The 18,021-nt window shown below is 43.0% G+C and overlaps 1 protein-coding gene across 5 annotated transcripts in view; it reads right to left on the bottom strand.

The window, feature by feature from the left end:
* NRG1 (neuregulin 1) overlaps positions 1-18,021 on the bottom strand; it is a 1,000,105-nt gene that overhangs the window by 202,949 nt on the left and 779,135 nt on the right. For 4 of the 5 annotated variants that reach the window (XM_057696615.1, XM_057696613.1, XM_057696614.1 and 1 more), the window contains exon 1: positions 4,899-5,561. The exons of the other annotated variant lie outside the window; for it this stretch is intronic. In XM_057696615.1, coding sequence (XP_057552598.1) covers positions 4,899-4,973 — 75 coding nt within the window. In that variant the 5' untranslated portion in view covers positions 4,974-5,561. Of the gene's footprint in view, positions 1-4,898; positions 5,562-18,021 lie in introns of those variants that run through there. 5 annotated transcript variants of the gene reach the window in all.

Below are 18,021 nucleotides of genomic sequence, written 5' to 3'. Positions count from 1 at the left end.
CAACTACTGAGGCCCGCGTGCCTAGAGCCCATGCTCCGCAACAAGAGAAGCCACCACACTGAGAAGCCCGTGCAGAGCAGCCCCCTCGCAGCAACGAAGACCCAGCGCGGCTAAATAAATAAATAATCAATTATTTTAAAAAATTTAACTTGTTACTTTGAGAATGCTAATAAAACACTGGTTTGCTAAGAATCACACTCCCAGAACTTTAAGCACTACCTATAGCCATTCTAGTCAGGGGTGGCGTGTGGGGTAGAAAATAATGAGAGATGTAGATTTTTTAATATTCATTATTTTGTTTCTATTTAGAAACACCTGCCCTGGATTCTATGAACCTTGTTGGCAGTATAGTCTTACACTTGATAAAAAGATAAGTAAGCCCATGTGGATACACATTTTCCTTTTCAATCTGTACTGGTCCCCAAAGAGAAGACTATGCATGCATCCTACATTAGCATCAACTTTTCAGTGTGGCCAGAGAAGGACTCATGTTTCAAAACTTTCTCAAGCTTGAAACCTCAACCTTTTTCTGCCAGAGATAAAATGATGCTGCACCTCAACTCTATTTTCAATATTTAGATTGAATTCAGGACTGTTTTCATAAGACATCTATGTAGTTATGGTATTTGACATACTTAGCCACTTTTCTCTCTATTTACAGGTAGTAGATATTAATATTTATACTCACTCTAATCTAAGGCTAGCTCTGGATTATTTTTTACCGTAAAAGGTAAATTAGGAAAATTTTATCAAATGTCTTGGCAAAGGCACAGGCGATCTGTGTCTTAAATCATTTGCTAAAGAGAGCGAACATTGATGGGGCACTTACTGCTGCTGTAATCTCATCTAAGCCTCAGAATAACTTTATGAGAATAATGTTCTTACCCCAATATTACAAGTAAAGAAACCGGCATAGAGAGATTAAGTCACTTTCCCATGCCTATACAGGTAAGGAGCAGTAGAACTAGGATTTAGATCCAGGCAATCTGGTTGTAGCGCTAAATAATACTAGGCATGCTGTGATAGTGAGGCATTTTCGAACTAAAGGACAGGCGATAAAATGCACAAAGCATCTGTTACACTGCCTGGAACATGGTAGGTTATTCAGTAAATAGTAGCTCCCTTATTAATAAGTATAAAATGCGGGTGCCTGGCATGTAATGTGTTCACTGCTCTCAAACTGATTCAATATTTTCTGATTACATACATATTTTACAGTTTTTTCTTCCCATTTTTCCATTAGTATTATTTTTTCATTTTACAGACAGGAGAACAGTATCCCAAGTTTCTCCCACTCTTTCTGCTTCAACATCATTCTCCAAAATAAACCCGACTTCATTCTAAAATTAATACTTAATGTCTTTAATAATTACATCATCTAAGTGGTTACAAGTCACCAGGCTGAAACGGACCACTGGACCTCTCTCCTGTTCTGTAAACACACGCTGCCCTGGCAGTGACGGGGCACTTTATATTTGGGAATGTTGACAAGCACTTCAGCCTGGGGAGCCACTGAGGTAACAAAACAGGTGGGTGATGTCACCCGGCAAGCACATGGCCGGCTTTTACCCATTTGGGATACTATGTGTTTTGCTGTTTTCATCACTTGTACTTACAAGTGTCCCTTCTCACACGGATGAAGGGAGACCCAGCAGTTCCAGAAGTAAGCTAGGCTGATAATGAATTGGTTCCAGGTCACTTAAGAGGAAAAAAGGAAAAAAAAAAAGAATCCTTTGCAGTGTTTTAATGAAAGAAAAACATGTCAGCAAACAGAGATTCATAAAAGAAGCTTAGAACCAAGTACGAAACTGGTGGGTGGAGGGGTGGGGAGCTCTGGTTTTGTAATTCAGGCAAAAAGTTTGTTGAGCTGATTCGACATGAGGAGTCTGGATACAGGAGGTCCAGCATCCAGGAGATGTAGGATGTTACAGGGCCCTTGGTACATGGGTCTGCGTCGCAAAGCCCAGGACTGTGCTAAGGTTGCTGTTTTTTCCCCCAGCAAAGAAGAAGAATCAATGACCCCAAGGACTTGGGACCTATTAGAGCCATTACTGTGGCACAGATAATTCTGCCGAACATGTGCAGCCCCAGTAGTGTGCAATTCAATATTCAGTTAATTGTATAAAAATGCGATGCTATGAAACATAGCTACGTACGTATCACGTATCAGTCACACATGCCGTGTGAAAGTTAAAGAAACCTTCTTCTCCTGCAACTATCCCTCCAACAGATGTGTTTATGCCTCCACATATAATACAGCACACAGCAGGGCTGAGTGACTGAATTCTCTCAGCCTTATCTCTCCCCTGACTGTCGTGAGGTAATGTTGTAACCTCCAAAAAGAGGCTTGGCTGTTGCATGGACGTCATGTAGGACAGAAAGTTTCAGTGGCTGTTTTAAGAAAGGGGTGAAATTTGGGATTGAAGGACGCTGATGGAGGAGCTATCTGAGAGATGGGTGTCCTCATAAGCCCTGATTTGAACTGGTATGCCAAGTGGCAATGCTAGAGGCCATTCCTTTGAGGATGCCTGTGGACTAAGGAGTGCAAAAGAGCTTTAAAAAGAGGTGTGGGTTTCTCTCATAAACAATTATGGCTATCAGTTATTTATTCTCCTAAGATAAGGAGAAGTACACTGACAGCATTACAAGGGAAATGACAGGAAGGAAAGAAACGGTGATTTCAAAGCAATACTATTTAATGCCATGTGCTTTTATCTAAAGCAGGTTTCAAGCTGATAGTTCTTTTCGAATCAAAAGAGGAATAAATATTCTTATCTGGTTTATAGGGTTTAACTAGTACAAGGTACTCTGGAGGGGGGTAAAAAGTTCCTACCCAAGGAAGACAACTACCTGATGGAAAAGAGACAAATACGCTAAAAACTAACCTGAAGCCAAGTTCACTCCAGACTCTCTGGGAGATAGTAAAGAGAATGTCACTTAAAGATGCCAGTCTATGTGGTTCAGTGGGAATCACAGCAGTGGGACCGGAAAGCACAATGAGAGTCACCAAGGAAGCTCTGGGACGCTGTGTCAGGAGAAAACATCAGGTAGTCCCAACACAGCTGTCTACCTAGTAGATGAGATCTGCAGGGCACAGAAGTGCCTGCTGGCTCTTAAAATCTCTCCCCCCCACCCCCACAGCTGCTTATCTGAAACGTCTGTGTTAAGTAAGGCATTGGTGCCCTGAAGCCTTGACAAAGTACAGACCTGTTACCTGAAAGGGATGCTACTTCAAGCCACAGTCCTCCTCCTAATTCATCAGACCACCTCCAGAGGACCACAGAAACTTCTGAAAGCAGAGCATTCCCAGGCAGGACAGGACAACACTTAAAGAGCCCCACTGATAACTCTTTACAACTTTACCATTGTGGTCAGGTCTAAGAGCTCCTTCATTACCTAGAATGACCTTCGAGAGGACAGCAGAGAATGTCACGTAGGGAGATTGCTAATCCGGCTCCCCACTTCAGCCCTTGTTGAATAAAATGCGATAGGGTATCTCCAAAACAGAGGGAAAGTAAGGAAAATTTCAATACACCCTTTTGAGGGCTAATGAAGGGTAATGAAGGTGAATCTGCTCAGCAGTATCTTATCATAGAAGCATGCACAGGAATGGTCAGTGCCCAAACAATTACTCTCTGTTCAATTTGTTTTGCTCAAAACCTGCTTAAGGTCTCTGCCAATAAATCAGGCTCTGAAAGGCTCTCAGCGATGCCAGTAAGAGGACTAGGCAAATCTTGTTTTCTTCCTGCAAGGAACAGGCAAATACTTCTGTAAGATAACAGAGAGCTAATGAATTAATTCTTCAGAGGTGCTTTATGAAATATCCTGGGGGATGTTCTAAGTGACTTGAGGTATCTGGATCAATTAATAATTGGGAATTATAGAGGCAGAAAAAAGCTCTTGTATTCTTCCCCTTCCCAACTTTTTTTTTTTAAGCATCTTCTTCACTTAATCACTCATAAACAAGTACTTATTTGGGGTGCCTCCTCTGGCCAAGACAGTGTCTAAAGCATCAGCCCTTCCTAGGGAAACAGAGGGTGAAACTGTCATTCACGTCCGTGTTCTGATGATCAGATACTAGATTTGTCTCTAGAAAGCCTCAGCTGTCATTTCATTCTATTATATACCCAATGAGCAACTGAGTTCAAAAGTTCAGATGTACTTTTGCTTTAGGGCATCTCTCGGGAACATAAATGAACCATATTTGCCAAAGAGGTCCTGAAAAATAGAACTGCAAAACCGAAAGTTTGAGAACCTTTTTGAAAGCAGACCGGATTCCTGGAACTGGGCTGGATTTTGTCTGCTTCGCTGACCTCTAGGAATCCTTCTCAGCTGATCTGAGCTCCAACACCGCAGGACTGAAGCCGGGTGAGCGTCCGCACACACCGCGACCTGCACTCCCTCCCCGGGGCCCAAAACACCGACGCGCGACCGCTCGCGTGGCCTCTCTCTAGAGCACCCCGTTCTTCCGAGCCAGGCGCTCCGAGGGGAGACCCGTTCCCGCTTTTCTCGCTAGAGGGCAGGCGGGGCCCGTGCAAAGCGCTGCTGGCGCCGGACACGCGCGCACCCGGCCTCGGCTCCTGCGCGCCGGGTCCCGCTCCCGGGCTGAGCTCCGCTTTGGGGCGCTGGGCACAGGCCGTGCCAAGGCGCACAGCACGTCCGGATCCTCCCGGGGCGCGGCCTGGCTGCCGACCTCGCCCTGTGCGCGGGGTGCAGGCGCCCGCGTGGGGCTCCGCGCCCAGGTGAGGGGCGGCCCCACGGAGGGCGAGCACCACCCGGCCCCGCGGACACCCGGGAGCAGGGCCAGGCGCCCGGGGCGCGGGGCGCGGGGAGGCGAGGGCGAGGCGACGGCATCGCGGGAGGAGGATCGCGGAGCCCCGGCCGCGCGGCGCACTCACCTGGGCTCGGGCCGCCCGCCGCGGGCTTCTTCCCGGAGCCTCGGTCCTTCTTGCCCTTCCCCTTGCCTCTGCCATCTCTGCGCTCCGACATCTCGCCCGAGAAGTGCACGCTCTGCGCGGACGGCTCCCGGAGAAGGCGACGCGCGACAAGTTTGGTCCGAGGGCGGGGGTCGGCTTTGGGAAAAGTTTGTCCCTCGAGGGGAGGGGGTAGAACCACCGGCCGGGCTGCGGCGCGCGCGCGCGCTGCGCGGGGGCGTCTCCTGTCGCCGGCGGGGAGCGCGGGGACGCGGCGTGCGGTCCGGGCCACCTGGGACTGGCGGCCGCTCCGCCCGGCGGTCGCGCTCGCTCTCGGCGCGGCTCCTGTCGCGCCGGGAAGTCCCGGGTCCCCGCCGCTGTCGGCTCCTGTCGCGGCCTCGGTCCGGCGCGCCCGCAGCCCGCGGAGGGAGAGGCGATCACCGTCCGGCCCGCGCTCGCATCGCCCGGCAGCCGCCGCCGCTCCGCTCCTGCCCTCCGCGCGAGCCCGGAGCTCCGACAAGTTGGGGGGGAAACTCCTCGCCGGCTCTTTTTCAATTGCCCCACCGCCAACCACCTCCCGCCCGCAGGTTGGACGCTGGCGCCTCCTTCTCGCCCTCCCCTGGCCTCGCCCCCTCCCTCGTCCCCACCACACCCCCACCCCGAGGCGCGGACACGCCACCGGGAGGAGCCTGGGCCCGGCGCTCGCGGGGGCCGGGGGGGGGGGGGGGCGGCTGCCGGGCACCCCCGACAGGGGTCGCTGGAAGCTGCGCGCGGCCGCCGGACCGCGCGTCCCGGGGAGATTCCGAGACCCGGGAAGGGACCCGGGGCTCTCGCTTTCCTTCCCCGCCAGGCAGCGCCCCGGAGGGCTGGCCGGTCCCTTCCCTGCAAAGCGGAGACGTGTTGGGGACAAAAGTTTGCAGCCCCGACACCTGCCCGCCGAATGAAGGCTCTGGAACCCGTGGGAAGGAGAGGAACGGTTGCTGTCGTCCCATTGGAGTCTGCGCTCAGTCCTGTCTTACTGTAGTGAAAAACCCCACGCGCACGTAGGGCAGAGGTGAGCTCCGGGTGGAAGGAGGATTGAGTGAGGCGGTTGTGCACACACAGCAAGGGCTCGGCGAACCGTCGGGGTGGTTCCATGGCTCCATCTTCGTCGGCCGGCGCCTGGGATGTGTCCTGGGTCCCGCCTTCGTGTGCTGGACAAGGGTGCCTGTCAGAATTCTCATCTTCAGCTTTGCCTAAAAGAAATAATAATAACCTGGCCTCTGCCAAGGGGGACCGGGGCGGCGGCGGCGGGGGGAGGGGGGTGATCTCCTAAACTCGCTCTCTCACTAAAACTTAAGTTGCAACGTAACTAATAGAACCCTGGTTGGAAAGCGACCGGCAATAAAATCATTGCAATAGCTGGAGTCACTCAGTTCTGCTGAGAAAGCAGGTAGGGGAGGAAGAGTGGGGAGACAGAACCAGAGATCCTTAATTCGGCAGTGCTAGCTTTCTCAGATTCAAACTTCCCTCAGAACTGCGGGTGAAACCTACTTCGCTTTCCCATGTCCTCCCTCTGGTGGAGAAGTCTAAAGAGCTGTGAAATCCAGAAAACGTTAGCGCCCTGCTGCGAAGGACAACAGCGAAGGGCCAGCGTAATCTGCCCCGGGTAGCGATCCAGAATTATGTAACGACAACGTTCTCATAGTTAGATGACAGCTGTGGCTAAGTTATAATGTTCATTTACAGTGACAGGCTCACGTGTTGTGGTCTGGAAGAGGGTGAGTACCAACCATCCGTATGTGAAATTTACTTACTCCTCTTTAAAAGTGATTCGTTCCTGATTTTTCATCCTCTGGGATTAATGCTAACAGAACCATTACCTGCGTACAGCCTTCTTGGTATATTTTTCTAAATGCCACCATTTAAATAAAGGTGAAATCTGGGGTGCCTTCTTGCTATGTATGTGGGAAGGGGGATGCAGGGGCGCAAAAACATTGATTTAAAACCTGTCCTAAATTAAGAATGATTTTATTCGCCTTTAATTTGTATTGTAATAAGAACCTAACTCTATTGGGTGGGTTAAGTTGTTAAAAGATATCTTTGCAGTAGTGCCATCATTACTTATTTTGAAAAATTTGATGTCCAAATATCTACTGATAACCTTCCAACAAGCACCATATATAAATTATACTGGGCCATAAAAACAGCAAAATCAGGGAGATTATGAATACGGAATAGCACTGTAATATTCCACAGAGTCTAATGTAAACTGGAACTGAATGATGGCTGAAATAGCTCTGCTTTCCCAGGTGGGGCCACTACTTAACAAACAGGAAACAGCAGAACTCAGAAAAGGGGAGCCCTTTCAAAAAATGGTACTTTATCTCCAGTGCATGAGACCCTGTAAGGGCTTAGTGTACAACTGCTACGTTACCACATCTATCATTATTTTAGAATTGAAGGATACAAAGCAGAAGTGTATTTTGGAATTCAAAAATAAAGTTTCAGATCTTTCCAAATAAAACAGAAAGCCAGCTGGAAAACCCAATGTGAAATTATCCTTAAATTATTCATCTCTATGGTCAGGAAGTAGCAAATGACTTTTTTGTTGTTGTTTTGCATTTTTATAAGACTTTGGAAATGATCAGAACAGGGATGGAGAAAGGAGGGAAAATTTTTTGCTTTCTGGAAAATCAAAATATTAACCTCAATTTCAAAACAATGACGTCTTCATGGGATAATTTTACTAATTTGTTATGTGTTGTTCAGCTCTTGGAGTCTGTAGCATACAGGGTATATCAGCTCTCAGGTAATATATATGTCAACCTGCTAACACATGTCAACTCCTGAAAAACAGAGTTGAGATTTATAAATAAGCAACTTGAGAAATAAAGAAAGACAAAATGGAGATCTTATATTAAATGACAGCTTAAAATAAATACTATCATGTGCCGTTACACTTTTTTTGGCTAGGTTTAACTTTCAGAAGCACTCTTAGAATCTGTAAAGTTAGCCAAATATACTCTTTCTCTCATTAGTTCCTATTTGGAAAAGACTCCAAGAAAATTTTTAAAAGAAAAAAAAAGGAAAAAGAAAAATGAAAGAACATTAACATGTGAAGGTAGATTACATTTTTGCAAAATATTGTGCATATTGACAGTAATGGGAATTTCATTTTAAATTCTGCAAGTAGATATTTTTAACTTTTAAAAAATGAAGTAACAAGATAATTTATATTTATTTTTTAAACTTTGCAACAAATTCATTATTAATAAAGATGCATGGATACAAAAGAAAATCTCCCTCACCAGAGCCAGCTCCAGCACAACCACTAAATGCTCATGACTTATTCACTAATTCACAAAGCATTTACTGAACTAAATGCTAGACAGTAGAGAAACAGAAAAAAAAAAATTGCCCCATTCTCATGAAGCCAAAAGAGTATGAGAAAGGCATAAAAATAAATTAATTATTACAATACAAATGAAAAGCAGAGCCAGATAAGTCTTCCAAGGCCTGAAGCTCATAAGATGTGGGAGCTCTTTTTAAAGGGAAAGAACACAAAATTAAAAATATAAATTTAGATTCAAGACTAATAAAGGGAACCTTGGAAGTGAGAGGCCCTGAAGCTTCCTTAGCTTCATGGCAAATTCACTTCTAGTGAGTCCAAGCATATCCCACTATCTGCACAATTATAGTGGTGATAAACAATTATATACTAATTCAGAGATTAGATACTACTTTCACATACTATCACTATAAAGAGAAGACATTAATGGGCAGTCGAAAGGAATACACACAAAACTGAAACAGGCGAAGACTATCGTGTAAGGGAAATGAGAGGAAAGCTGCCTTAAGAATTTACTGATTAGCAATTGTCCTGTATATTTAGTTCGACCCTTAGAATAAACACTCAGGCTGAGTTCGCTAAACAAAAGACTCCTGACCAACAAGACACCCTCGCAAAACTGGAAATTACGTCCTCCAGTACATTTGGAAAATATTTAACAAAATTCTTAAGTGGTCATGTTCTGTCTGCTGTGAAGAGTCTGTCTGATAACAAAATTGTGAGTTTAGAATCCTAAGAAACATACCGAAAAGGTAACATTCAAGCAACACTAAAATGAAATCTGGGTTTATTCTTTTCCGCTTTGTTTGTGTGATTTTTAAACACTATCCCACACCAATGACTGTTATTATTATTTTTTTATCATTATTATTAATAAGATTACTCATGATTGTAGGGATACATCATTGATTAAAAATGGATTATACAGCTGAATCTAGTGCCTGATTTCTTCTTGTGGACACTATTTGAAAAAAAGCCCTGGTGTAGCAATCCCACTGCTGGGCATATACCCAGAGAACACCATAATTCAGAAAGACACATGCACTCCAATGTTCATTGCAGCACTATTTACAATAGCCAGGACATGGAAGCAACCTAATGTTCATCAACAGATGAATGGATAAAAAAGATGTGGTACATATATACAATGGAATATTACTCAGCTGTAAAAAGCAAGGAAACTGGGATATTTCTAGAGACATGGATGGACTTGGAGACTGTCATACAGAGTGAAGTGAGTCAGAAAGAGAAAAACAAATACCGTATATTAACACATATATGTGGAATCTAGAAAAATGGTACAAATCAACCGGTTTGCAAGGTGGAAATAGAGACACAGATGTAGAGAACAAACATATGGACACCAAGTGGGGAAAGTGGGGAGGGTTGGGGGAGAATGAACTGGGAGATTGGGATACCAAATTGTATGCTCTAAATATATGCGGTTTATTGTATGTTAACTGTATCTCAATAAAAGTTCTAAAAAAAAAAAAAAGCCCTGGTGTCATAAATCTCTTCTGTAGTAAGGTGGAGATGTAAGACAATAGTCTTTGAAACATTTTAATTTCTTTTAGGAAGAATACAATCTCAGGCAACTTGCTGATTTCTCTTTCTGACCTTGACACTAATTATTTATCTTTATCTTCCTCATCCCTTTGCAACACATACTTAAGATGTACGTGATGCAAATACCTCAAATGTATACATACATGCATATATGCACATATAGATATACATATGTAGATATACATGTGTGTAGACATTTGTATTTGTGAGTGTATGAACACATGTGTGGGTATGTAGTTATTGTTTCTCTTTTCTCTACTGGAAACAAGAAACACTGTATTTGAATCCAAATCTATAAAAGGTGGAGATTTTATATCCTTTTATCCACTTTTTTTCATATTGCTATCCATGAGAATTCCCAGCACCATACTTTGCACCTAGTGAGCACTAAATAGCTTTGCACAGAATGAATTTAAATAGAATAGGATGAATAGAAAAAGCCTGGTTCTGATATTACCATTTCTATCAATCAATTACCAGTCACCTACCCTGACAACCATCTTTGACACCTCCTTTCTGCAGCCAACCCCTCCCCAAATCGTGTCATTTTGACTTGTTTCCTTTCACTTCTCTTCACTAAGTACCACCTAAATTCAAGCCTTCATCTTATCTTCACTTTGATCATAGTAAAGCTTTCCACCGGGACTCTTGCTCTCTCCAATTATTTGGTACACACAGCAGTCAGCGGAGTCTTTTTGAAATGCAGATCTAACCCAGTCATCCTTTGCTTCCCAGACCCAGTGTCCTTGAAGGGTTAGGCCGTGCCTAACTCCAGCCTGTTCTCACTACTCTTTGTCCCTCACTCTCTCTGCTTCATGCACGAAGGCTTCTTTGAAATATGCCTCTAATGTTTGTCATTCTTTCCAGCCTCAGTGCCTTTGCACTTGCTTTTTCTGCTGCCTGAATTTTCCCACAACTACCACACTGTCTAATTCCACTTATTGCTCCAGCTCCATCTGCATTTCAGTTGCTTAGAAAGGCTTTCCATTGCCTTTGAAAACTATTCCGTCCCACTTTTACATCTCCTTCACAGCATTTCTTCCAATTATTTTTTGTGTGTGATTTTTATTTTTACAAGGATCTTTTGTGACTTTTTTTTTCACAGTTTTTGTGATTTTGTTTTTTACAATGATCTGTTCCCACTGGACATTAAATTTTTTGAGGGCAAAGACTGACTATTTCACGTTCTATGTTATATCTCTAGCACTGTGCCTGTTTCATCATAGCCAATTACATACATTTTGCTACTTGGTGAATAAATGAGGATAAACAGAATTGCTTTCATATGTATATGACCATACATATATGTGTGTATGCTTATGTTTATTTGATCAAATTTTAAAATGATGATGCATATGGTACCAGGCATGACATTTGGGGATAATTTTTGTTGAATAAGCCTTTCCAGGAACAAACACATAGAATAAAAATCTTCACTAATCAGTATAATTTCTCAGAACTTTAAGAGGTGAGGTGATAACTTGTGTGAAATGGCAAAATCCCAAGAAAATACTTATTTTTTTTTCCTAAACTGCTTCTGCAAATTTCACCTGTAGATTACATTTATTGGCTTCATTTCCTCTCTTGCATTTGTATGAGGCGTCAGAGACCCATAAAAGAGCTGGGTTTTAGCAAGGCTGCTCTAACAAAATGATAATGGATGAAAACCTTTAAACACAGCATTGTGAACAGAGAGTTAAAAACCCCTTTCTAGCCTTGGCATCATATAAGGTTCCTCTTCCCATATGATTATTTTTCACTTTACAGACTAGTGCTAAGTCCATAACAGTCCTTTTAGCAAGTTGCATCCAGCAACCACCTTACAATTATCTTGGAGTTTAGATTTAACTCCCCAAACATCTTCCTCACTTCCCACCATGCGTATCCATATAGCAAAGGGATTTGTCCATACATCCTGGGGGTTCCAATTCTGTGAACATCTAATATACAGCCCAGGGAGAGATTCAGATGCTTTGGTGTCTTTTAAGAGCCATTCCACAAGATCCTCCAAGGTTAACATCTTTCAAGAGTCACTTTATTCATTATTGCAAAAAGATTCCCCCCTGTTAAATTTATAATGATGTTAAAATACCAATTTAAGGTCATGAGTGATGAATTAGTACTTCAAATATTTGAACAGTGCCAGTAATTTAACAGATCAACTCTTTGCTTTGGTATGTCCCAGAAGAGACACCTGGTAGAAAGCATTTCCAAAACAGATGATAGTATATAGGAAATTACTTCACAATGTCATCGGGATAACTGGTCTGTGTGGAATGAAACTCTGACCCACATGCCTGGGCCAGGCATGTAATAACACCACAATTATTCTTTTTCCTTCTTTCCCACGTAATTCCTTCCACCTTCCTTACTAAATCTTTATGAGTACTACCCTCCCTGCCTTTTTTTTTCTTTTTTCAGTTCCTGTTCAAGTTAGAGCCCAATACTTCATATATCTGACTTGACTAGGGATTTTTAGTTTCGAGCTCAGAGCCAAGAGTGAAGTTCTCAGTGGAATGTACAATCATCTCCACCCCTGGACCTGCGCCTAGAATTCTAGTTCCTCTGCAACGGACCAACTTTCAACACACTAGATGTTTGGGAAATTTTGTGTATGTGTGTTAAATAATATACATCTTTCAATTCTCATTCATTTGGGAAAATAATTTCATGAGTATCAACAACTCAAGAAAGCAAGTGGTCTTGTAAAGATGATTTGGCACAATAATTAGCTAACTTGACAGAAACTCAACGACCATCCAAAAAAATAACTGGTCACCAACCATGCAGATTACATTCTTATGGAAAATGTTGTCTTTTCTGCTTAATCATAAAGATTGAGTTTGTTCCAAGTCTTTCCCACAAATACAAGATGGAGACCACCTAGTTCAAATGGTCCAGGAGGCTCTGGTTTTGCCTAGGGTCTCACCCAGCATGTAGGGTTCTTTGGGGTCCTGAGAAATTCTGAGGGTGATCCTGGGACCTAAATATTCAACTGAATGTCTAAGAAATATGTTTGGATTAGCATTTGTGAGTGATCTTTTTCAGTCCTAGAGTGGACTGAACTCTTTGAGACCCTGTGAAGCAGATACATGCAGGCACAAAAATTTCTGTCAGTCTGTTTGGGACTTGTGTCTTCAAGACTGACCAAAACCAGGCCTGGTTTTGTAGGTAGGATGAGAAAGTCACTTTTACTTAGGTGGAAATTACCTTGCTTTGCAATTACACCACGTTTTTTTTTTTTTTTTTTTTCCTTCCTATTGTAGTTGTTGTGGTTTCCAAAAGATCATCTAACAGAATGAGGTGGAAATCCACTATCACTTTTATTTCCATAATAGTAAGTAAACCCCTGAGAGCCTGCAATGTGCTAGGCTTTACATCAGTGTGTGTTTATTTTTGGTACTAAAACTACACAGTATTTCTAGTTCAGAAGTGCAAGGTAAAGAACTTAATACATAGTTTCACAACTTATTGTTTTCTTTTAAAATTTACTTTTTTCCCTCTTCGCTAAGAAATTTCATTAAACTATTACCAGTTCTTTCCCTCCCTTGTCCTACTGCTGAACCCGCCCCGCCAATCTTTAATGCCAGGTCACCCCAATTACCCCATTTTCTCCACAAACGTTATCTTTCCCTCTTCTAAGAAAGAAGCCAGAACAACAACAACAAAAACAAAAAACCAAGAAACCTCTCGTAACCCCTCCTTTCCTTTTACGACCAAACACTCTCAGTTCTTTTTTGTTATTAGTTCAAGGACTCCATCCCCTCCCCCACCTCACCACCAATCTCAAGGAACTGCTCAGAATTCACCAGTGCTTCCTTAGTGTCATATGACGTGTCGCCCTCTTAGTCCTACGCTTGGGAATATTGATACACACATCATCTTGAAACCTTCTCCTGGGACTCAGAGTGATATCCTAGTGGCAGAACTTTCTCTGTCTCTTTTTCCCAATTCTTTTTTTGTTCTTTCCTACCTGTGTCATAAATGCTGGCTCATGGCCCAATATTTAAAACTCTTTTTCTTAACTACATGATAATCCTAGAAAAATGTCATTTACTGCCACTGTATCAAATGTTGATAATTCACAAATGTGTGTGTGTGTAATTTTTTTCTGAACTCCAAGCCTCTATTTCCAACTGCCTCAAACTGAACAGCTTATTAATCCCCATCCCTCTGTGTCCCCCTCACCCCAAAACCAGACATGGTTCAAGATCAGAAACTAGGTGTCATACTTCCTTTTTCTCCTTACATCCTCCTTTCCTCCACTGATTCCAGCCATTTGATGCCCTGATCCCAGTGCTCTTGTCTGAAGCAACTTTTATCCTCATGTGCTGTCTCCAGGGATCTGGGTCCTCGGTCATTCTTTGAAAGACCTTTTTTGAATTCTCCTCTTACTGCTTCAGTTCCCATTCTCACATCCAGCCATCCTCCTTCCTTCCCACTACCAGAGTTAATCTTCTAAAATACAGCTATTATCTTGTCATCCTTGATGTAACATCTCTATTGGATTCCTATTGCTATAAAGTTGAAACTTCTCCTTAGAGGGTAGTCTGGTCCTTCCCAATTTAAGTGCTGCATAAGTATTCAACCTATTTTCTATCTTCCCCTGGAAGTTGGTGTACTCTGGTCACACTGAACTGTATCTTTTCTTACGTCTACGCCTTTAACTGTTTTTCCTTCTCCCTAGAATTTTTTTCGCTTTTCTGCCTAGCAGGCAGACCCCACTCAAAACTCACCTTTTCTATTTTTCCCTGATGCTCCCCCAGAATCAATTGCTGCTGCATGTGTGTCTTCCTCATATGTCTCTTCAGCTCAGTACCTTTGTTACTATCATTATTTGTTTTCTTTTTTTTTTTTTTTTTGCTGCGTTGGGTCTTCGTTGCTGCACACTGGCTTTCTCTAGTTGTGGCAAGCGGGGGCTACTCTTTGTTGTGGTGCGTGGGCTTCTCATTGCGGTGGCTTCTCTTGTTGAGGAACATGGGCTCTAGGCACACGGGCTTCAGTAGTTGTGGCTCGCAGGCTCTTGAGCACAGGCTCAGTAGTTGTGGTGCATGGGCTCAGTTGCTTCGTGGAACATATGATCTTCCCAGACCAGGGATTGAACCCGTGTCCCCTGCATTGACAGGCGGATTCTTAACCACTGCGCCACCAGGGAAGTCCCATCATTTGTTTTCAAGGCTGTCTCTCTGCTCTGCAGGAATGATGCCTCAGGAATCACCTCTCTATCTCCATAAAGTACACATCTGACATAGGTATATTAAAATGAGTAGACTATAAATGTGTTCAGAGAATTCCTAATTTACATATAATTCAACTTCAGAGTGATTGAGCAACAGTTGAAGGGTTTTGAAATCTTTCCATATTTAACTTTTTACTCCAATGCAAAGGGGACTTTCATGAAGTAATTATAACTTTTCCAACCTCTGCAGCTGTATGAGCTTCATCTTAACTGACTTGTTCAACCAGAGTTACAGTTAGCAAGCTTCAAGAACAAGGGTCACTGATTTCTATCCCTACATTTTTATATACTTAAATCCATTTGAGTCCCCTTGTTGACCTACTCTATGCTTTATTTGCCCATATTAAAAAAAAAAGTATAATAATATCAATACTTGTGACTCGTTAACCATCATAATGAGCTATTATAAAGTTCAACTCATCCCTTATCTATAAATTCCTCTATAAAGAAAAATAACTTTATGATGTAGAGCCTTCATTTGGATTTCTGAAAAATTTAATAGTAACTCTTGGAGGAAGAACAAGAGTCCCTTTATATTGTTGATATTTTCTGATTAATTAATATTACCTGTGTCTCAGAGACTGCTTGTCACGCGGCAGCCCCATCTACCATCCCCCACTCTCTGCATAAGGGTCTGAGAACCTCTGAGGGTCATGATCTCCTCCTTGGACCTTCAATGAAAGCCTGTCTTCAAGAAAGCACCAACAGGGAATTCAGTTGTCCAGTGGTTGAGACTCAATGCTTTCACTGTCATCGGCCCGGGGTTTGACCCCTGGTCGGGGAATTAAGATCTCACAAGCTGCACGGCATGGCCAAAAAATAAATAAAATAAAATAAAAGCTTTAAAAAAAAGAAAGCACCAATAAACCAGACAGAGCTTTGAATTCTGACTCTGCCACTTCACAGCTGTCTCCTCATCTGTAAAAGGGGGACTCTACTACCTACTGTAACAGAACACTGTTGGGAGGATTAAATGAGCTCATGTGAGTCAAGTGTCCAGCGAACAGGAGGCACTAGAAAAATGGCACCTTTACTGGTCATCACTGTCCCCTGAATTCCAGCTGCTGCTGTTGCTACCAACCCAGCCTAGCCTTCCCCAAACCTCTCTGAATCCAGGCCAACTTTACTAAAAGGAGCTTTATGCCAAATGAATAGGCAATCTTTTTTTCCCATTCAGCAATGATTGAATAGATAATTCTAAATTATCCTAGGCCATTGGCACTTAAAGCTACAAAGAATAAGTCAAACTAATAAAAATCAGATATTTTTGTGGTTTTGAAGTTTTCACCACACTGCTCCTAATTCACTTCCTCTCATCATCCCTTTCTGGGTTTTCTGTAGGACAGATGACTCTTAACTGGCTTAATGGGAGGCAGCAGAGGGAAAAAGGAGGTAAAAAAGAAAAACTAGTGCTTCAATGAGTAGAAGATTTAGCAGAAGAGTTAGTAAGTAGAATTCCAATTCTAATCACAAGATTCCCATCCCCTCATACGCATACCCTGTATGATCCCCTCTTCTTGAGGATGGGTGGATATTTTGAGTTATGGCTCCTGTGATTACGTTGGGAGATTATCCTGGGTGGGTCTGACCTAATCAGGTGAGGCCTTAAAAGGAAGGCTGAGCCTTTCCTGAAGAGAAAGATCATTCTACTGACTTTGAAGAAGTAGCTGCCATGTAATGAGAGGGTCACATGCCTAAGAATGGAAGGAAATCTCTAGGAGCTTAAAGCAACCTTGGCTGACAGCCAGCAAGAGAACAGGGACCTCAGTCCTACAACCACAGGGAACTGAATCCTGCCAACAGCTTTGATGAACCAGGAAGAGGACCTGAGCTCTATCTCAGAACACAGTCCAGTCAATGCCTTGATTTCAGACTTGTAGGACCCCAAGCAGAGGACTCAGTTATGCCCTGCCCAGACTTCTAGACAACAGAACTGGGAGCTGATAAATGATGTGTCTTTGGGGTGCTAAGACTGGGGTGATCTGTTACAGAGCAATAGTAAGCTAATGCAGTTATAAAAAACATTTTAATGTATATAGTGCTTTAGATAGCAGATATCGAAGAGGGTGGGAAATGACACATAGGAAATAAGTCTGGAATCTGCAGTGACTCTCCCAGCTCTGCCACTTCCTGGATTTGGGGAGTTACTTAAATTCCCCAGTCTTAATTTTCCTTGTCTGTAAAATGAGGAGTTGAACGATGGATAAGATGCCTCCAAGGTGCTTTGCAGGCTCTAAAAGTCCTCTCACATTATATTTTACATCCTTGGATGACAAAACTCTTATTTTTTGAGAGAATAAAACAAGGCACATGGGGAAGTAATGTAGAAAATTTCACAGAAAGCAGCTCAACCTCAACTCAGAAATCCTAGCTCCTCTATCTGTAGACCATCCTGTCTCCAGCCCTCTCTCCAAGCTTCAGCCAGACTCACAGGCATTAAATGGACTCCAAGAAGGTTTATAAGCTTCACCCACAGGTCTAAAGGGGATCTGATGAGTTGTGGCTTTTTTCTATTTTTCGAGGGCGGAGGTATGTTTTTATTTCTCACAGGGAGATTTTTGGTATATGTTTTCTGCCAAAATCATCAGTAAGATAAAGCACCTGCCACAGAGATGAATGCTATATACACTTTGATGTGCATTCATGGTGGACATAAAGAACTTTTCTATAAATAATAACAATTTAACTAAAAAATATATTACAGCCTAAGGATTCTTTAGGGAAATGGGTATATGTTCCCAAAAAAAAAGGTCCATGGTCCTGAAGAAGCAAAATTGTTGGCATGGATACGAGAGATGTTTAACAGAGCTGTTTCCGCTCTAGTATATAAGTTTTCATATGTTGATCTGTACAAATAACCCAAACGGAAACTTCTTTATGAGACAGAAAAGCAGAGTGAAATGTTTCAAGTTCACAAAATCAGCTGGAATGAAATTATAGCTGTATCGTTTAGAGAGTGGTTCCTCTCAACA

The sequence above is a fragment of the Hippopotamus amphibius genome, chromosome 10 (genome assembly GCF_030028045.1).
Source record: "Hippopotamus amphibius kiboko isolate mHipAmp2 chromosome 10, mHipAmp2.hap2, whole genome shotgun sequence".
Taxonomy (NCBI): domain Eukaryota; kingdom Metazoa; phylum Chordata; class Mammalia; order Artiodactyla; family Hippopotamidae; genus Hippopotamus; species Hippopotamus amphibius.
Note: the sequence above shows the minus strand (reverse complement) of the source record. Positions and strands in the feature narration are given on the sequence as shown.